Genomic DNA, 21,853 nt, shown 5'->3' with positions numbered 1-21,853 from the left:
GGTAACCTCCTAGAGCCAAGGCATGTTTGCATCTTTTATGTTTTCATCATAAAGAAGCTAACATAGTGCTTAGCATTTTGTTTTGCAAAATTTGTTGTTTTGACTTTTTCACACCCTCTCTATGGGTAGATGGCTCCCCACTTTACAGATAAAGAAATAAAGGCAGAGATAGTAAACCAAGTGAAAGTAAGAAAACTTAAATATGTGTTGTTGTATTAGGGCCTATTATTCAGTTACTCAATATGGCTATCAAGTGTAGGTAAATTGTGAAAATTTTACTTTTATTCATATTGAATAAAAATTTAGTTTATAATTTAAACACTATAGCTTCTACATTTTGTGCATTATACAGGAAAAAGCCTTTAACTTCCCATCCATTATTTGGCAGACATTGTTCTTACCAAGTTAACTATTGGGAGTTGAGATTGGGAAAGGATTTTTGTAGTGACAGCAAAATGAAGCACGAGAAGCTTTCGGAGGTGAAAATGTCATTTTTCTCTCAGCATTGATACATTAAAGTCATCATTTTAAAGAGATTTACATTTGACTAAATAGCAGTGTTTAAATACTGACACTAGGAAACAACATGAAACGACAGACTTTTTAGGTCTGGGAAAGACCTTGGAGGTTATCTAATGAACCCCTTAGTTCATATAGATAAGAACATAGTTGAGTTTAGCCTGGCTTGTAGAAGGTCACACAAAAGGGAGGAGCCAACAAGAAACTAGAGCCTGGGTCACCTGGCTCCTCCTCCAGTGCCCATTCTGCTGCCTCCTTTACTTTGTTTTCTTTCAGTAAGTTTTCTTTTTATAGTTCAAAGTCCTGTTAAACTGTTTAGAATGTTTAAAAACCAGGACTCTGATTTCTTCATGTCCCACATCCAAGGAATTCCATGTAGTTTTTAGAGGGATGGGGAGGGACTTAGGATCTTATTCAATATGTAGAGACTTCTTTATCTCTCCATTGATTTTTGGCAAAGAATCATGCCTCAGCTGGTTAGATAATCATATTTTTATATGCTAAGACAAAATTTGTTTCTCAGCATCTACCTTTTGCTAACAGGATAGCCCATGCTTAAAATTTCGTTGTTATATTTTTAGTAATGACAGTAGTGACATTGGGGAGGTTTAGGTTCTTTGCATTATTAAGTTCATGAAAATTGTCACGATGTTACATAATTTTGAGGATCATGTGTTAGTGACTATTTTGAGTTCAGTTTCAGGCATCTGAGCAGGTGAAATGCTCTGATCTGTCATAATGCAAGGCTGGTGAAGATGATGACAATCCAATCCCCCAAGACAGAGAATGTAATTTTGAAGTATGTGACCCCCATTAACCACAGTTGGTAAAGCAAAATCCATCATCATCACCAAGGCTATGTAAAATAAATGGCATCTATGATTTTGTTATATGATTTTAGATCTCTGTTAAGCAGCCAGTAGCCAAGGTAAGCAGAAATCCTTTCTGATTACAGGCTAGATAGCGATAGTTTTAGGAGTAGAATATTTTAGAGAGAGAAGAGAGAGAATGAACTTAACCATTGTTTGGTTTTTTTAAGGCTTACAGAATTTGTTGTGTCATCTACTAAGAAATTATTCCTGTAATAAATTTGAAGATTACGCTGTGGGCCTAGATGCCTTCCCTTGAACTGATAGATTCACATTCGAGAGAGAGCTGATACACGCTTGACAATGGGAAATAGTGAAATAGGTTTCTGTCACCTTACAACAGTTGTTCATGGCTTCTTAATCATATGCAATTTTAATAGAGAGCAGGGTTGTGAATGAGGAAAAGGTGTTAAGATTTTGACTAAAGATTTCTCACTGGGTAGACAGGATTCTTACTTGGACAATCTGGAAAAGAATAAGTTCAGTTATTTCTTGGGCCTATTCTGTTAAAAAAAATTCTTATTTTCAATTTTTGAATTAAGGGCTTAAAAAGTGGTCTGTTTTGGTTAAATTATGAGTTATGGTAGTATTTTAAATGAAGTCATAAAAATTAAGAAATGTGGCTGTTCTAAAGGACAGTAACTAGTTTCATTGTGTCTTTTAAATGTAGTTCAGCTCTTCAAAACTAAGTATTGGTCATCTGGGTCTTTATTTTCTCTTTTTGTATATAGGCTTCTACTTAAAGTAGAAGCAGTAAGTCATTCAAACTCCCATTAGTAGCAATAGAAATTTTTCTGTCAGATCTTTCTTTTTCTTCATATTATCTTTTCTTTCAAACTTTAAAACATAGTTGCATAATAGGTATTGATTTATTTTATTTTTTCCTTATGGAATCATGGGTAGTTTCATTGCAACTCATCTCTTTCTGTTTGTTTCGTATAGGGCTGATAGTTCAGGATCATTCAGACCCCATGTTCAGTTCATATGCCTATAAGTCCCACTACCTACTGAATGAATCAAATCGTGCTGAGTTGAAATTACCTATGATTCCTTCTTCGTCAGCTTCCAAAAAGAAATGTGAGAAAGGTAATAATTAAAATAGTTTCTCTCTTCTTTTATTTTTGCTTTTTCTATCTTTTTTCTTTAAATAAAGGAAAAATGTATGCCTGTCAAGCTTCATCTGTTGTTTTTGGTAAATTTTGCCTTGGTTGTTGTGAGTGTGTATTCATATGACTGGCAGAAGTTATTAAAAAAGGGCTTAAAATAATTGCATCCGTACAAATTTCTATCCGTTCTTCTTCCTGAGAGTCAGTTTTTTGATATACTGCCTCACTTACCAGTAGGTTCAATTTGTTAAGCTAGAAGTTTACTTAATGTAGAATGTCATCCTGAGGCTGCTACCTTTCCCTTCTGTGCATATAAAACTTCTGTTTATGTTAAAGGAAGGTGAATACATTTTGAAATATTTATTGCAACTCCTGACTTAATTAATACATAGATAAACCCATACCACTGATCATAAATACTGATAATGAAATTTGTTTTCCTTAGGCTGATATTAGGATCTTAGGTTTAGGGTTAGAAGGGTCTTCTAGTCCAACCTATTCATTTTGCAGATAAAGAAACTGATACTCTTATAGGTCAAATGATTTGCCATAGGTTATATAGGTGGTAAGTGGCCAGGCTGGGATTAGAACACAGATCCTCTGAATTCATAGCCAGTCTTTTTACTATTCTTGCTGCTTCTCTAACGTTAAAATAAACTGACCTTTCCTGAGCACATGGGGAAAACAGCCCAGAAATAGGTTGGGTATGAAAGGGGGAGCCCACCTGGAATATAAACAGTTGGTTATGGATAAATCATCCATGGATAAGCTGGAGTCAGTTGACTTTTTATATTCTTTCAGTTGAGTTAATCTGAGAAATGAAGTCTTACTCTTTAATTTATCCTACATCTAATGAAAGAGGAAGAAAATTTAGCAATGGTATTTCTGTGGGAAGTTGGTATTTCAACTGTCAATTCTAAAACAAATTAATTCAATAGGTAAATAGATTGCCTCTAGCTATGCTTATTTCCATTATCATCAGTTGCTCTTGCCAGCCCCCCATTAAAAACAAAACAAAAAACCCAGAGAATACCTTAGCTTGCCCCATTTCAAAATGAAGTGATAAAGCATCACTAAAAGGAAATGTGACATGCAAAATGATCACTCTGTATTTTGAAGAGGAGAGTACTTTGGGAGCTGTGAAGAATTACTTTGGAATTGTTTGTGGAATTTTTTTCCTAAGTCAGTTTGTACCTTGTTTAGTGAAGTTACTTTCAATGAAACCCAGGACATAGATGTGCACACTACTTTGTTAACAAGATGTGTACTGCTACCTCTCCCTCTCTTTCCCCTTAGACAGTCTGAAGCATTTGGGGAGATGGTATCCCGATTGATGTTTCTCTAAAATTAGAAGATTACAATTTCTGCTTACTTTGTTTTCAATACTAATCCTGACATAAATAAAAATTATTTTGAGCCCTGTGTTTGCTTAGTTGGATAGTTTATTACTAATAAATCATAAGGAAACTTTTCTTGTTTAGCACAGAGATGGTCTTTTTTGTGTTTTTTCTTTTTGTTTTGTTTTTCTCATGTATTGGCATCTTATTATGGTGATTTTCAATAATTATGCTAGGTCTGTATTTCCTCTGAAAGAAAGATTAAATTTTTAAATAGTCAGCTTGATTCTCTCATCCAGAGTATCAAAGACAAGTCGTGATTGGCTCTGTCTGTTGGAGGGAGGAAGGAAGATTTGAATGCTACTGTTTCTGTGTAAAACATAGAGGGATTCCCTACTTTAGTGATAACACTCCAGTTTACAGTTTCCAGAACTGGAGAATGAGCTGATTGTTCAAGTTGGAAGTAAAGGTAGAAAATACCAGATAATTGGGTGTGAGGCTTTTAGCAGAGGAAATATAGTAAATAACTTATGTTATCAGTTAAAAGGAGGATGAGAATATTCAAAAGGTTGGATGATATGATTTTTTTTAAAGCTGTTTCATAGCTTGCCTAGATTTTCCACAGTGGGACTCAGGGTCCCACTATAACTCAATGGATAATAGTGTTCAATAAATGTTGTCATAAATGCAATTACAGTATGAGTTTTTGTTCATCCATTGAAGGTGAAATTTATTTACCTTTCCATCAGTGTCCACTTTGAAGGCATATAAGAATATACAAACCAAAAAAAGCAAATCATTTTTATTTCAGATTTCATTTATTACACTTGGTTTGTTTTTCACCCTAAGAAAATTTTGTGCCCTTACAGGGGTCTTCTGACTGGCAGTAGGTGAGAGACAATTCCTTCTGTTACCACTTCATTCCACATTGTTTTTCAGTATATTTGTACTCTTAAAAAAATGGGTGACCTTCTTCACTGTCAGCAACAACAACAAAAAAAGAACAGTGTTGCCATCACAAATTTGAGGAAGATAGCCTCCTTTTTGATTTTTTGTGTTTTAAAAAATGGAAGCAGAAAACGGCTGTGAAGCAACAAAGAGGCTACTTTTCATACCCCTTAACTTTTTGTGAAGGGATTCCGTTACCCATAGTACTGGTTTAGAATGGGAAAATAAGAAGAAGGCTAGAACAGCGAAAAAGAAACTTCTCAAATTTGCCCAGTCTGAATGTTTTTTGTTACCATTTGGCTGTATTTTCATCTGTTTGGCTTGGTGCTAAACAGGCACATTAAATCCTAGGTATTGCAGGCAATATGTATCATTTTTGATGGGTTTTGCTTCCTAATCCTAGTGGCAAAGAGAGAGTCTCTGTTCTGGGGAAGAACTGCAGTACCCAGGCCTGCTTGTTTTCTCTTTTGAACCGTTAATATGACAGTGACCTGATCCCTTTCTTTACTTTGTCTAACATAAGGCAAATACAATGAAATTAAAAGAAAATCCTCATTGTTCTTCTTTCCTTTTGTCAGTTATTAAGACTGTTTCTTTGTTTCAAGGTGGAAAACTGTTGTGCTGTGAATCGTGCCCAGCTTCCTTCCACCCGGAATGTCTCAGCATAGAGATGCCAGAGGGCTGCTGGAACTGTAATGACTGTAAAGCTGGGAAGAAACTCCATTACAAGCAGATTGTTTGGGTCAAGTTGGGAAACTACAGGCAAGTTTCTAAGGGCAGAGAAATTCTGCCACTTTTCAGACTTAGATTTTTAACCTGGCCAGATTTATTGATTAGAGTTCCTAAACACAACATAAACATGAGTTGTATTCAGCATTTTAATTTTTTATTTTTAAGGTCTAAGAGAGCTGCCTTTTTGAAGTAAATTCTCTTGCTAGTTTTAGGGATGGAGACAGTTAAGCGAAAAGGGGAGGACTTCATTTTATTGCTGAATAGGGATTTCTGCTGTTTCCAGGTCAAGAAGTTCCTGATCTGTTAGGAGAACTGTTTATAAAAATCTGTTTGTGTTCATAACCCTCTTGAATCTAAATGTAAATCAATTCTAACTGGAGACCCTAAAGGTTGAGGTTTGTTGTGTGTGAAGAAGAGTATTTAGAATTTGATGAGCGTAGGTATCTTTCCAAAAAAAGTTTTAGTCTTTCTAAAGAGAAAGAGAGAAATAGGTAGGATTTTCCTCTATTGTACAAGACTCCCTCCAAAATCTGACTTTATGTGCTTTTCAGAACTGATAAATAACCAGAGCATATAAATTGAAACCCCATGATACATTGCACCTCTCTATAGGATTCGAGATTTAGAGCTGGAAGGGAATCTTAAAGTTCATAAGTTCTAAACGCTTCAATTTACAGTTGAAGAAACTGCTGCCCAGAGGGATGACATGACTTACCTAAGGTCTCACAGGTATTATTAAATGACAAGTCTGGGATTTAAATCTATATTCTCTGGCTCCAGTCCCAGTGATCTTTTCACTGTGCCATGCTTTTAAGATCTATGTTTATCATTTTGTTAAAGGATTAAATGCCTTTGGCCATTGCAGAGTATCACAAGATAAATTTTATGACTAAGATTTCACCAAGAGTGACACAATTCTAATTGTTTTTTTCTTTTTTAAAAAATTATTTACCTAAAAAAAATTACTTAGCTAAATCAAGTAGGAAGCAAAAGAGAATACTAGAATTCCAATTTTTTTTTCAAACTAACTGAGACATAATTATAAAGTCATTTTTAATGAGGCTCATTTCTTTTCCTGTATTTGCTTAAATTATAGGCCCATCTTCTAACTTACTTAGCTTTATAAAGCTCATAAATGTGATGTTCAGTGGAGATCAATCATAAGGCACTTAGAATACCCCCCCCCAAAAAAAAAGAACTTTTGAAGGAAACTCGGGGCATTGCCTCCTGGTCGGGATCATTGCCAATATGTTTTTCTATCCAGGCAAATTCTTCTTGTATGTTTTGGGAAAACTTCAACACTTCATCCTCAACTAGCTCTTTATGTATTTTTTTTTTTGCTAGTCTGACCCAACTAGACCACATGAAGCTGTTTGTTGTGAGTAAGCAAGTTATTCCAATCCGGAGTCTCCTAGGGAATAAAAAGGGAGGTATATGGCAAATCCTGAGAGATCAGTGATCCAGTTCCTCTTGGGAGTCTGACTGTCCCTAGTGACTCTTGCAACCTAGCAAATAGTTATATTCCTGAAAATGTTTAGAAGTATCTAGAATATCCATTTCACAAGCTGCTTCAAGGGTAAACTAAATAGTGACTTCATGAACTATTATTTTCTTAAATTAGGCACCCGTTCTTAATTGTAATTTTTAACTAGTAGGAGAAGTTCCAAAGTAGTCATTGAATGTCTATGCAGGTTCTGCACTGTGTGTTGAGGAATGCAGCCTTGTCACCAGCTCAGTAGAGTGTTCTCCAGGGTACTTGGTCGAGGCTTTTTAAACACATGGCCAGATAAAGAAGACAGATGCCCAAAAAATTGTTTTGTGTGTTTGCAGTTGATTTTCATGATCTCATGTAAGTAGCCATATGAGAGAGCCTGAGGTTGGACTTCCTTAGCTTCTTCCATTTGTTTCTTGACTTTCTAGTTGCTGGAAGCTGTCAAATGCTTCACAGGTGATTTTGTTTAATTGTTGCTAGAGTGCTCAGTCTTTTGTTGCATGAGGCATTTTTGCCTTTATTTTATTCCAGACTCCAGTTTGTTGAGATTTAAGAAGAACCATGAGTGAGACCACTTAATGTTGAATTAGATTCTGAAGTACAGTTTAGTGCAAAACATTGCACATTTGGCCAAAAGATGTATGTCCTCAAGTGACTGAAGATTCAGAAAATGTCTTGGAAGGAAGAGTACTATTGAAGAAATTGGCCTTGCCACACCTTTCACTGGCAGCAACTTATTCTCAAAATGAATCCATGAATGTGTCATGTTCAGTTGTGTTGTGAGGGAGCAAGGTAGTTAAACTGTTTTTCTAGGAGAAAGCCGGACTTATTATCTGGAGTTGAAATGATACTGAACATATAAGAAATAACTTTTCAATCTGTGTCCTCTCCTTGTTCATGATAAAAAATGATACAGTTCAGTTTTACAGAATTTCATAGTTTAAGGAAGATTAAAGACCAGTAAAACCTTTTATGCTTTTAGGACCTAAACAACATTTATGAATTATATAACTTTTCTTTTTTTTTCCCCCTAGGAGAGGCAGCGTGGCGTAGTGGATAGAGAGCTGGCCTCGGAGCCAGGAAGACCTGGGTTCAAGTCCCGCCTCTGACACATACTGGCTGTGTGACCCTCGGCAAGTCACTTAACCTCTCAGTGCTCTAGGCAACTCTCTAAGACTCTAAGTTGCAGAGAAGGTGCCGACCTGCATTGGGAGAGGGAGTTTCCTCATCTGGGAGTTCCCTATACTAATGAAATCACAGGTCCAGTCCATATCCCTGTCCCTTTTTTCTTCCACCAAGCTTGAAGTAATAATTATGTGGTTTCTCTTCTCATGTCCCATGTATTTTGTCTAAAATGGATTTTGTTTCTAGGTGGTGGCCAGCAGAGATCTGCAATCCCAGGTCCGTGCCTCTTAATATCCAAGGCCTTAAACATGACTTGGGGGACTTCCCTGTGTTCTTCTTTGGTTCTCATGACTACTATTGGGTGCACCAGGGCAGAGTGTTCCCATATGTTGAAGGAGACAAAAGCTTTGCTGAGGGGCAAACTAGTATTAACAAGACCTTCAAAAAAGGTAAATTGGGTAATATTTACAATAGCTTAAAACTGAGGCCCTAGGAGTTGATGTGCTAACCAGCATCCCCTCATTTGCATAACAGTAACATTAATCTCATTAGAAGTCAGAATTGTAAAAACTGTTATCTTTGTTTTTACATTGCCTACATTTTCCTGTATCATTTTTCTTCCCCCTTTTCAGAGAGCCGTCATATATAATAAAAAATTATTAAAATGAGAAAGAAGTCAACAAAAATGATCAACACACTGAAAAAAACCTGACATTTTATGCAGTGTTCCTCACTGTGGACCCCCTGCCTATGCAGAACACTGTGGGGAGGTATCCTCCCCGTGACAGTAGTGTCTCTTACAGTGTCTCTTCTTTGAGATCATGCTTGGCTGTTTTTTTTTAAATAATCTCACAAGACTCATTTTTTATTGTGTTATAAAGGTTTTTCTTTTCCATGTGCATTGTGGGCTTGTTGGCATTGTTTTGTATGTTGTTTTCCTGATTCTTCTTACATTACTTTGCATCAGTTCATGTAAGGCTTTCTGTGCTTCTCTGTTTTCATCGTATTTGTCATTTATACCACAGTCTGTTTAGCCGTTTTCCATTTGATAAGCATCTACTTTGTTTCAAGTTCTTTGCTACCATCAAGGTACTACTATCAATATTTTGTTGTACTTAAAGCTCTTTTTGTTAATAACCTCCTTGGTGTATAAGCCTACTAATGGAATCTCTGGGTCAAAGCCTATGAACATTTTAATTACTTTATTTGCATGATTCCAAATTGTTTTCCAGAATAGTTGTACCAATTCACAGCTCCACCAATGTGTTAGTTTGCCTATCTTTCCACAAACACACCAAAATTAATTATTCTCTTCTTTTGTCATCTTTGCCGGTTCTTGAGGTGTGAGGTGAAACTTCAGGGTTATTTTCCATTTCTCTTATTAGTGCTTTGGAACATTCTTTCATGTGGTTGCTAATAAGAATTGTTTGTTCACATCACTTCACACCACTATTATGAAGAATTCTTTTATGAAAAATGTATCAAATAATAGGTTCAAAATAATAAATTCACAATGGATACATTGTCTGAATATTATGTGTTATTAAATATTAAATATATCATTAAAAACTATAAGAAAAGCAGATAATATACATTTTACAGCTATGCGTCAGGAATGAATCTTTAATCAAAGAGGTAGATGTAGTTACCCAAAAAACCCAGATTATTTTAATTACATTAAATAAATTTTGCACTAATTAAATTAACACAGGGAAAAAGGAAGAAGTCAGCTGGCAAAAAAAAAAACCAACTGTTTCAGATATCTTTGGTAAAGAGTTTGATATCATACATATATTATGTGTGTAGGTATACACACAGATAAACAGGACCAAACAAGAACTAATTTTTTTTTACAATATCATATTCCCTCCCTTCTTAAGTTTGTCATTTTGTTAGAAACACATTGAAGTGCCCTTCACAAGCATGAATCTTAAATGCATTTGAATGCCATTTTACCATATTGCAATAGCCTATGCTCTCTGTTATTTCTCCATACCCTGTTGACAATAGTATACATTCGGGGCAGCTAGGTGGTACAGTGGTTAGAGCACTGGCCCTGAAGTCATGAGGACCTGTGCGCAAATCCGGCCTCAGACCAAACGCTTGACACTTACTAGCTGTGTGACCCTGGGCAAGTCACTTAACCCCAGTTGCGTTAAAAAAAGAAAGAAAGAAAAAGAAAAAAAAAGAAAATAGCATATATTCCAAAGGTCATTTCCAAGGGGTCCTGGTTCTATTTCTCAAAAGAAACTCTTCACACTAAGTGGAATAGTAGTAATTATCAGTGGAGCTCTTCCGTCTAACTCTTACAACCTGGGTCTCCCTGAGAATCATGTGCTAACTGAAGTAGGACTCAAATCAGCTGTGATCCAAAGTATTGGACATCTAGTCTTTAGACATAGTCCATGACTCACATTCCTAATTTGTATGTATACCCTTTGTTCATTATGACTTGGAAATTTCCAGAGTCTAATCTTTAAGGGGGAAAAAAAGGAAAGGGGAAAAAATTAGCCTCCAAGCAGTGAAAGGACAGTGTAAAAACCCCACTTAACACCTTCTGTTTATGTACATTTTTTGTTTGATATTGTACAGCACTTGAGGAAGCTGCAAAACGTTTCCAAGAGCTGAAAGCACAAAGAGAAAGTAAAGAAGCCTTGGAGCTGGAAAGAAATTCAAGAAAACCCCCACCCTACAAGCACATTAAAGTGAGTGTTTCCCCTTGAGCAAATTGACTTCTTGCCAGACAGACACTGTTTTCATAGTGATCACACGGACTCTGTCTTGTGACAATTTCTGCTAATTGTCACTTGGTCTCATGTGTTAATTTTAAGCACTTTAATGGCAACTCTCTCTGCTCCTTTTAACATCAAATGAGAGCCACAAACTGCACTGATGGACCATTGTAATGAGGATTAAGTCTTTGAAAATACAAAAGCCTTCCAGGATACCTAGAATGTGACACATCATATGTGAAACCTAATTTCTCACTTCACCAGTTAGCCTGCATTCACATAGTAACAACATTGTCTTGTTTTTATATAGCATCTTGGTTCCAAAAAGCCGAAAGCACTTTCATGTAAATTATTTTGTTTGAGCTCATAAAATTCCATTTAACTAGGAAGGAACACAAGTTACCCTTGATTTATAAGTGAGCGCTCAAGATTTAATAAGAGCCTTTCCCAGAGTTACAAAGCAAGTCAGTAGCAGACATAAGACCAGCCCTAAAATCATCTCTTTTCCAGCACTTTGACCACCCATTGATTCTCACTTTCGGTTTTGTTTGCCAGGCCAACAAAGTGATAGGGAAGGTTCAGATCCAAGTGGCTGACCTGTCTGAGATCCCTCGCTGTAATTGCAAACCTGCTGATGAAAACCCCTGTGGCCTGGAGTCAGAGTGCTTGAACCGCATGTTGCAATATGAGTGTCACCCCCAAGTGTGCCCAGCTGGGGACCGGTGCCAGAACCAGTGCTTCACCAAAAGACTCTATCCTGATGCAGAAGTCATCAAGACAGAGAGACGAGGCTGGGGCCTGAGGGCCAAGAGGAGCATCAAGAAGGTGGCTTCATTTAGAATAAAATGCATGTAACTGGAATTGATATGAACTTGGGCTGTCTTGGTAGACCAAGAATGAATCAACTAATTAATCCAGAGTTAAAAGCTGGGAGTTTATAAAGTTTTTGAGATTTACTTAGTTTACAGATTTAGCGCCCCCTAGATCCATACCCCATTCTTGGTACACAATGAACACTTAATAATTGCTCTTTGACTGGCAAAGAGGTTTGCTTGTGAGCAATCCTGAGTTCTCAGAAGATGTGCTTATGGGGTGCAAGCTCTGACAGGTTCTACTAAAGTGAAAAGGTTTTAAGTACAAGTCTGGTGACAGACTGCCTTTCTAGGACCCATTTGGCTGGAGTCAAAGAAGATGTATTCCCTACAGGGTTGCTCAGACCAAGTCTTTAAGACCGGCTCCTAAGTTGTGAAGGAGTTTTAATTCGTATTGGTGGGAAAAATATCCATATATAAAGATCATGTATATTTTGAAGTCTTAGTGGCAAAGAAGGAGAAGTGGGAAGTTGGTAATTGATACTTCAGTTATAGCATAGAAAGTTGCTGGTCTTTCTCTTTATCTCTTGAAATACTTTCCATTTGTAAAGGAAAGAGAATTAAAGATGGTTGGTTTTACAAATCTTAATTTGATTCTTAATACCCAAAGCAATGTTATTGAACAGACTATTTTTATCTGAAGACCAGTGTAGCTGAATGTGAAGAGCCTCATCACCAGAAAGTTAGCTAACTAGTGATGAATATTTTTTCAGCCATTACTACTCCAGAAAACTGTCAATAGAAAAAATGATCTGTAACTAGTTGGGGGGTTGGAAGAAAACACACAGAACCAGTCTGAGTCATTCACTCATCTAACACTTGTACGATGCTCATCAAAGACAATTAGTTTTAAAAAGTAGCCAAAGGCCAGTTTTTAAAATGGCCCTTTACCAGCTTGCCCAAGATTAGTAACTGTTTAGGTGGCGCAGTGGGTAGAGCACCGGCCCTGGAGTCAGGAGGACCTGAGTTCAAATGTGGCCTCAGACCAAACACTTGACACTTACTAGCTGTGTGACCCTGGGCAAGTCACTTAACCCCAATTGCGTAAAAGTAAAAAAAAAAAAAGATTAGTAACTGTTTGTGATCAAGAGGGCACACACACATTTTGCTAGCAACTCCAAGGGGAAAGGTACACTTCTTTTAAGTCCCTGTGGTTCTCAATATCCTTTGTTACCAATGTGTAAATTGCTTTCTTTGGTAACACAGCATCATGGACTTGGAGCTAGAAGGTGCCTTTGAAGTCATCAATTCAACACAGACACAAGCCTGGACAGGTGAAGTTACATACCAAAGGCACATAGATATTAATTGGCAGAACCTGGATTTCAAGCTAGGTCTTCAGACTCCAGACCCAACATACTTTCCACTGTACAATGTCTGTCTCTACCAGAGTCCTCCTTAGCCAAATGTTATCAGCTGGTTCTACAAAAACATAATATCAAGCAAAACATCAATATACATAGTTTAATTAGGTATAGTATTACAAACAGAAGTACAAAATTTGAACTAATACATTTTTAAATAAAAAAAGAGTGGAGGGGCAGCTAGGTGGCGCAGTGAATAGAGCTCTGGCCTTAGAGTCAGGAGGACCTGAGTTCAAATCTGGCCTCAGACACGTACTAGCTGTGTGACCTTGGGCAAGTCACTTAACTCCGATTGCCACAGCAAAAACAAAAAGAGAGTGGAAAGATAAGACATAGCAGGTGGAGGTAGGCAGAGGGAAAACAGTCCATTGGGATCTCGGGATCTATAGTCCTGTGCTGTACAGGGATGGAAATTCTCCCGAATCTATAGGACCAAAGGAGTGAGAGAGCTATTCCTTCATCTGCCTAGCAACTGTTTTCAGATGGGCTAAATTTAACTTCTCTCAACTCATCAGTGACTACTAGTGTGTCCTGCACATGGAGGCAGTTTGGTAGTGTAGCACATCGAGGTTTGGACCTGGAGTCAGGAAGATCTAAATTCAAATCCAGCCGCAAACACTAGCAGTGTGATCCTGGGCAAATCACTTAAACCTCTCTCTGCCTCAGTTTCCTTACCTGTAACATGGAAAGAATAATAATAATAGCACCTGCCTCCTAAGAGAATGATAAAATGAGATATTGTTTGTAAAGTGCTTTGCAAACCTTAAAGCACTTTACAAATGCTGTAGCTTCTGCTGCTCATGATGCTGAGCATTTGACAAAGACAGTTATCAAAACAGCAGGATTTGTTGGGGAAGATGTTATGTGGAATATGCCAATATTTATCTCAGTAGTGGAGGTTCTTTTTTTTTAATAGTTTAAATTAAATGGACTCTAGCAAGTTAATACTTTACCAAAACCAGGAAATATGAACTGTATTATAGACTGTCATTGGCTATAGAAACACTCTGATGCTAGGGATTAAGGAAGGGGCTGGTAAAAATGTGATCATGGTTATGGGAAGATACTTGAAAAATAATGTTTTTGTTGTTTTTAAGATGGAATGGTTGGCAGATTTTTTTCTCATATAAATGTGAACATAAAAGAGAAAGAAAGATTATGTTGATTATAAGAACTAGTATTCTCATTTATTTGGAGATAAAACAGGTCATGTTACCCCTAAACTAAACCTTAGCTTTATTTGCTGAAAATTTCAGTGAATTGCCTATGAAATTGATATAATACTTAATTCTTTGGTTGTGCCTTTGTAAAGCAGTGCCCACTGTATTTGTCTGGTAAAAAAGGAATGATTACTTTGGGTGGGGAAGAGAAGCACTTTGTTACCTCCTGTAGTTTTGGAATAATGAATAATAACAGCAGCTCATCGTTCTATAGCACTTGTATCCCAATAGCTATGTACTCTCTGCAGTATTGTCGTGCCCATTTTACAGTTAAGGAAACTGCGGTTCATTGATTTGCTTATAATCACTTACATAGCTGGTAAATATACTTGTCCTCACACCCATGACTCCTGACTCTAAATCCTTCAGTCGCTCCAGGGACATGTTTGAAAAATAGCTAGATTGAAATCCATTCACAACTGAAAGTTGTGCAAACTAAAGTTTATTCCATTTTATTCATTATTTCGGTGCTCTTTATGTCTTTTGATTTTCAGTGATGCCATGAGTATTTTATGAGCACCACTATAATGTACTTTTTGTGTGTTTTTTATTCTGGGTAGGGTGAATTCGTAAATGAGTATGTTGGTGAGTTAATTGATGAAGAAGAATGCAGATTGCGAATCAAACGTGCCCATGAGAACAGCATAACTAATTTTTATATGTTAACGGTTACCAAGGTAAAAAATGTCTTCTTTCTCATGAAACAAGAGGGTTTTAACATTAAGTCCAGCATTGAGGTCGTTCAATCATAAGAATGAGCCCACATTATTTAATTATGCAGCCAAATTATGTCTTTGGTGATTGAAAATAGGACCAGAATGCTAAGTACTATAATTTTGTACCTGTATACATATTAAACAAGGGTTCAATAGACTGATTTTTGAGATCCTGAATATTTTAAGCAGCTGTTAAAGTTTTATTTTTTTTAAAAAGCAACAATTCTAAAGTACAGTATGTAGTTTTTAAGTTTATTAAAGGAGCAGCAGGGTAATAATGATAAATTATAGTAAAATACTATTCTGGTAAGTATAATCATACCTTATATTTCTGTAATACTTTAACCTTTTAAAAAGTATCTCACATTATCTCCAAACACAATCTGATCTAGATATCTTCCTTTTACAAGATGAGGCATGGCAGGATTAAATGATATGTCCAAGTTCACACTAAAAATCAGTGGCAAAATCAGAGACTAGAACCCAGCCTGGTAAGAGAGGAGAAATCCCGATTTGAAAACCTAGAAAATATTTTTTAAAAGAATTTTTAAAGAACTCTTGTGATAGTTAAGCTTTTAAGTAATAGAGAATCTAAAATGTAAATCAATTTTTGCCAGATAGTGTCGCTTTGATTTTTAGAGGCTGCTTACTCAGCACTCCAAAGATTATCCGAATTGTGCACATTACAAATCCAGGGAGTTCAAATCATCAGTGTAAGTATAGGCTGAGCAGTACTACCCTGCCTGTAGCCTTTGTCTCCCAGGTTCGCTCTTTCACTGTGCTTTAACTCTGCTACCAGGCAGTGTTGGCACAGTCTCCAAGACATAAAGTCTTCTTCACACATATACCTCTTCCTCCCCCTCTCCCCCCACAACCTCAGTTCAAAAATACCCCCAAAGAAGATTTTTGAGATTTTAATTTTCCAGATACCATCATAAATTGTCATCTGACTATTTTCTCAAGTTCCTCTTCTCTTTTCTACTTGAGGTTCCCAGATACCCAATTCTCTAATAGCAAATACTGCTTAAAAAAATTTTTTTTTTGCTGTAGATTGTTCTCTAGTTAAAGGAGGCCTTCATATCTTATTCTTGGTCCAGTTGAATTTCCAAAACATCTTTGAATATTATAGGTATATTTGATTTTCTAAGTGCTAGGCTTTTAAAAAAACACTAAGCTGAGCTATCACTATTTCAAAATTACCTTTGCCGTAAGGACAATAGGCTAAAGTTACTTTCCAGCGGGGATATGAATTACTGCACTTTTAGATTGCTTAAATCTGAAATGTTAGTGAAGACCACAGAACAGACAGGTTGGGAAGTGTCTGCTACAAGAGAACCTCTTACTGTATTTGGTGCTTCTAAAAGAGTCCCGGGGCAGCTAGGTGGTGCAGTGAATAGAGCTGTGGCCTTGGAGTCAGGAGGACCTGAGTTCAAATCTAGCGTCAGACACGTAACACTTACTAGCTGTGTGACCCTGGGCAAGTCGCTTAACCCCAATTGCCTCACCAAAAAGCAAAAAAAAAAAAAGAAAAAGAAAAAAGAAACAATTTATAAAGAGGCCCATAATGATCTCAAGTAAAAGATAATTTTCTTTTTCGCTTAAGGACCGTATAATCGATGCTGGCCCAAAAGGGAATTATTCTCGCTTTATGAACCATAGTTGCAATCCAAATTGTGAAACTCAAAAGTGGACAGTGAATGGGGATGTTCGTGTTGGACTTTTTGCTCTTTGTGATATTCCTGCAGGTAAAGCAGCCCTTCTCTTTTTCTTTCTTTTTTTTTCCTTTCCTGTCTTTTCCTTTTTTTCCTTCCTTCTTTTTCATTACAACTCAGTCTTCCTTTTAGAGGGGGGAAAGCCATAAAAAATTTTGTTTTCAGCTTGGGAACTCCCCAGGTATCTGTAAAGTATCCCTTATTCTGAATTTAGCATCCTTTCAAAGTGCAGTTATAAAAATTGAAACATGCACATCCTGAATAAGACAACACAGTGAGTCTCAGGACAGGTTTTGAGATGCAGTGCTTACTCATATTCTCATGGAATTGTTTAAGTAATTAGGGCCCGTATCTGTAGCCATATATTTAAGATTTTAATTACTGTACTTTTTTTAAGTCCTAAAGGCAATTAGCCTGTGTTAACTTTGACTAAATTTGTTTCCTTAAAAGACTGATCTCTTCCAAATTATTTAGTGTTATTTATATATATATATATATATATAGCATCTTTAAACAGAACTGTTCCTTTCATTGAGCCCATTCTTTCAAGTATCATAGTGATGAAACTTAGTTTTCAATTTTTTAAATTTCTGGAAGAAATGAACAAGACACACACTTTGGCCCAAGATGTGAGAGTTTTAAAAATATGTTCATATTATTAAGAATCATATAAATTCTGGCTAATGAAAGTTAGGGAGACCCTAGTTTAAATTCCTGCTTGATGGAAATATGTGATAGCCATACTTATTCAACTCCTGATCTGACTGGGAGATCGTGTGGCTGTAGCTAGTACCAATTAATTCAAAATAACCTCCAGTGATTCAGTGCTGTGTAGTTTCATGGCCATAGGATTGTTTGATGAATAGGGAGACGGCATTGGAACAGAAAATAAACTAAATTAATTTTTTCTGGAGCATGGATTTTTGATTCCTTGGTCATGGCCACATTGTTTCCAGCTGTTTTTGAGTAGAGGATGTCACTTCTTTTTACAGGATTTATATTTGCTGCCAGCTATGTGTAGGCATGGATGTTTCCCTTGTTTTCTTTTTCCACTGGTGTTTTTAATGTGGTGAGACTTGAAGAGGAAGAATAGCCTTTACATCCAAGTTGTGTCTCTTTTTTCGTTATGAATGGGTGTCTGATGACATTTCTTCTCTCAAGAATGTCTTGCATGTGGATGATTGCTTTCTTTGTTTCAGGGGTAGAGCTAACGTTCAATTACAATCTGGATTGCCTGGGCAATGGCAGAACAGAGTGTCACTGTGGAGCAGACAACTGCAGCGGCTTTCTAGGAGTGCGACCAAAGGTCAGTTGTACAGGGAAGAAAGATTTCCTGGAGGATAATGCTCCCACTCCCAGCAGACAGAAAAGAGGGCTGGTGAGAGCAGGCTTCTTTTAGCCATCTCAGGAGACCCTAATTTGGGGATACCCAGTTTGTTTTGAGAGTACTGACTACATCGGTAAAAGTTCTCATTCATTGTTCACTTCTGACCTTTCAGTAAAGTTCTTTGAATTAAGGGTTGGAATTGTAATTGTATGGTATTTTTTTGACTGTCTTAGCTGAGTTTGCAAATTCATGAAAATTTTCCCCCTTTTTGCATCAGAATTGTTGTTGGGGGTGTTCCATGTTGGTGAGGCAGTGTTGCATAGAGAAGGATAGAGATTCCAGTTTGGAAAGACCTAAATTCAAATTCCACCTCTGACAACTACTAGTGTCACTGTGGACAGATTACCTATTTTCTCTGAGCCTCATTCTCATCATTGTGTCATGTACTTGCTGTTCCAAAGTGCTTTCTTTAAAAATTACTTTAATGCAAGATTATCCACTTTAATTCAAAGAAGGAAGGAGGTGCTTATCTTACCAGATTGAGTAGGAAATCATGTTAGCCACGAAAAAAGTGAACCAGACTAGTAAAAGAAGCAACACCAGATAAAGATCACCCCAAAAAAAGTGAAACTCACAAAAGCCAGTAAGAATAAATTACTGTAGTTTCATTTTCTTAAAACAATAAACAATCATAATTTTCTCTAGGTATTCAAATAACTTACTAATTTAAACAAATGTGGAACTGCAGTGAGATTTTGTTTGTTTTCTTTTTACTTTCCATCTGAAGCTTCCTCCATTGTCTCTGGTCATTACAGTGTGATTTTTTTTTCTCACCAGACGGCATTTGCGTCAGCAAATGAAGAAAAAGCAAAAAATGCTAAGTTGAAGCAGAAGAAACGGAAAATCAAAACAGAACAGAAGCAGATGCATGAGGATTATTGTTTTCAGTGTGGAGATGGAGGAGAGCTGGTCATGTGTGACAAAAAAGACTGTCCAAAAGCATACCACCTCCTATGCCTTAACCTGACGCAGCCACCATATGGTGAGAATTGGCATTTGCTTGCCTGCTGTTAGGTGTGTTTACATTTGAATGTAGGACATGTTCACCTTTCCTGAGGCTAACCAAGCCTTAGGTAAGTAGATGTTGGGTCAGATGTGGATCCAGAGAGCACCTGGGTTCAAGTCTCTGTTCTGTTTCTTGCTGCCCACATGACCTTGGGCATATCATTAGGCTCAGAAAGGTTATTTCCTCTTCTGGAAAACAAAGGGGTTGGAGTAGGTGACCTCTAAGGTGCCTTCCCACTCCAAACCTATAACTGTGAGTATCGTGGAGTCAGTGAATCAGTAAATAAGCATTTATTAAGCCCCCACTGTGTGCTAAGCATTGGGGATACAGAAAAAAATGAAAGACAGCTCAAGGAACTTACAATCCAGTAAAGGAAGACAACACAAAAAAAGGAAGCTGAAAAGGAGTGGGGAGAGAAAGTACCTGGCTCAGGGGCATGATGAAGTCCAAAGGAGTACAGCCCTGGTAGGAAGTGAAAAGATGGTTGGCCCAGGCACCCTCCTTAGATGGAGGTTTGGAAAGAACTTCACCCTCCATTCAGAGGAATCCCAGGAGCAGAGGGTGCTGTGGAGGTGTGAGTCCCAAGACAGAAGTAATCTTGTATCTAGGGGTTAGGAGGATCAAGAAGGCCAAAGGAGAGCAGCTGGGTGGGAGTGAAAAGCAAACAAAACTGTTGATGGTATAAATGAAATTACTCTTTGCTTTGCTGTGGATTTGAATGCTCTGTGGACAAACATATCTAATTATTTTTTTGATCACACCATAGGACTAAAGTCTTTGGAGAGTAATAAGGCATGCCCATATTTATTTATTTGGGGGGGGGGGTTTGGTGAGGTGATTGGGGTTAAGTGACTTGCCCAGAGTCACACAGCTAGTGTTATATGTCTGAGGCCAGATTTGAAGTCAGGTCCTCCTGACTCCAGGGCCGGTCCTCTATCCACTGCACCACCTTGCTGCGCTACCCCCCCGCCCCCGGCATGCCCATATTTAAATGTTTCTCCATGGTTCTCTTTGTTGGCTTAAGCTCTGTACTGTTCCGTTGTACCCCACCTGGCCTCCAATGAGAAGGAAGGTGGGGGGCTTGTTAACATTTCAAGTGAGTTTAACATGTATAATCAAAACGAATGTGAAATTGAATTTTCTTCTTCCTCTTTGCCTTAGGAAAGTGGGAATGTCCCTGGCATCAGTGTGACACGTGCAGCAACTCCGCAGTTTCTTTCTGTGAGTTCTGTCCATGTTCATTTTGTAAAGATCATGAGAAAGAGGCTTTGGTGCCCTCTGCACTGGAAGGCCGTCTCTGCTGCTCTAAACATAACCCTAAATCTCCTGTGGCACCAGAGTACTGGAACAAGATAAGATGCAAATTGGAATCACAAGATCCTGGAGATGACGTGAAGGAATAAATTTACAGCGTTTTATTTTTATTTTTTATTTTAATTCTTTTTTTTTAAGAAAGATAAAGGTAAAAAATAAATAGGTGATGAAATGGATAAAGAAGAAACTGTCATAATGTACTTGGTTTATCACCTGAGCTGGCTTTGTAATTGGAATGGAGGAATTATGTGATCCTGGCAGCCAAGGTAGACAGTGATACCTGGATTTTGATTGATTTGTGATCGGGGGTGGAGGGTGGGGTGATTAAATTCTTTGTGTGTTTTCCTTGCCCTTAAATGTGCTTCTGCAGCTGAAAAACAGATATACCTTGGCCTTTAAAAAAGAAAAATTAGAAAATACATTTATGTTAGTAAGCCGGAATTTCAAGTTTAAAACGTTTCTGAGTGTAGAAGGTTAAAAGTAGTCACCACTCCTTTATTTTGCTTTTAAGGAATCTTGAAAAATATGACTTAGATAGTTTAATCAGTGTGTTTAAAGAAAAAGTTGGGGGTGGGGGGGTGGGGGGAGTAGGAACTCCACTTCTTTTCTGGAATACTCCAGAAAAGGGTATAATAGTCTTTACATACATTTTTATGAAAAATTAATGTAGACTAACTCCTTTGTGGCGCTTTAGAATTCTCTGGTGGTCTTGGAAGTTGGGGTGTGGGAGTGGTCAATCTGGATGTAAACAAAATGCCTCTTCCTGTTGAGTGTACCTCTCTGGGCTCCAAGACAAGGTGGGCTCTATGAGCATTATTTAAGTTATTAATATGAATATAATAGTTTATTTTTTAAAAATTACAGGATGACTCTACTCACTGGTTTTTAAACGCTTTTTTTGTTAATGCTAACTTTTCACAAATGACGTGTCTATATGGGTATGAAGAGGCAGGAAGAATAGCTATCCTTACCATACTGCCACACTGAGGTAGGCCATTAAAGAGAGAGGAATAGCATCCAACTCACCAAGCCTTGTGCTGGGGCCGGCGCTATTGTATGCAGGTGTAAGCTCAACTGGAGAGGAATCTTGGGCTTTTCTTTTTCCTTTCTGCCTCTTCCTCGCCTTAACTAAGCATTCCTTTTGTTCACTGACTAGTCCAGCCTTGTTTTCTTGGTGGAAAATACACAGATGTGCTTTGATTTGTGTTTTAAATAGCTCTTCTTAGTTGTGATGGATGAAGTTAAAAGGCAATATTGAAACAGTGTTCATTGATTGTTATCTTGGTACTTAACATTGCCCCTGCTGTTAGGAAACAAGTAGCTCTTCTAACTCCACAGGGTATGAACCAGTAACATAAATGCACTTGCTCTTTACCAATCATCTGGGAAAAGCTCCCAGGGA

The 21,853-nt window shown here is 37.4% G+C and overlaps 1 protein-coding gene across 1 annotated transcript in view; it reads left to right on the top strand.

Moving 5' to 3' along the window:
- Positions 1-21,014, top strand: part of NSD3 (nuclear receptor binding SET domain protein 3) — a 152,727-nt gene extending 131,713 nt beyond the window's left edge. Inside the window, 10 exon segments of the mRNA XM_020985237.2 lie at positions 2,331-2,474; positions 5,385-5,541; positions 8,375-8,577; positions 10,721-10,833; positions 11,416-11,685; positions 14,877-14,993; positions 16,636-16,777; positions 17,944-18,050; positions 18,909-19,113; positions 20,299-21,014. Coding sequence (XP_020840896.1) covers positions 2,331-2,474; positions 5,385-5,541; positions 8,375-8,577; positions 10,721-10,833; positions 11,416-11,685; positions 14,877-14,993; positions 16,636-16,777; positions 17,944-18,050; positions 18,909-19,113; positions 20,299-20,540 — 1,700 coding nt within the window. The 3' untranslated portion in view covers positions 20,541-21,014.
- Positions 21,015-21,853: the final 839 nt, after the last annotated feature.

Source organism: Phascolarctos cinereus, unplaced genomic scaffold (assembly GCF_003287225.1).
Source record: "Phascolarctos cinereus isolate Bilbo 61053 unplaced genomic scaffold, phaCin_HiC Scaffold_2;HRSCAF=192, whole genome shotgun sequence".
Classification (NCBI taxonomy): Eukaryota; Metazoa; Chordata; class Mammalia; order Diprotodontia; family Phascolarctidae; genus Phascolarctos; species Phascolarctos cinereus.
This window is presented reverse-complemented; position numbering and strand designations above follow the sequence as displayed.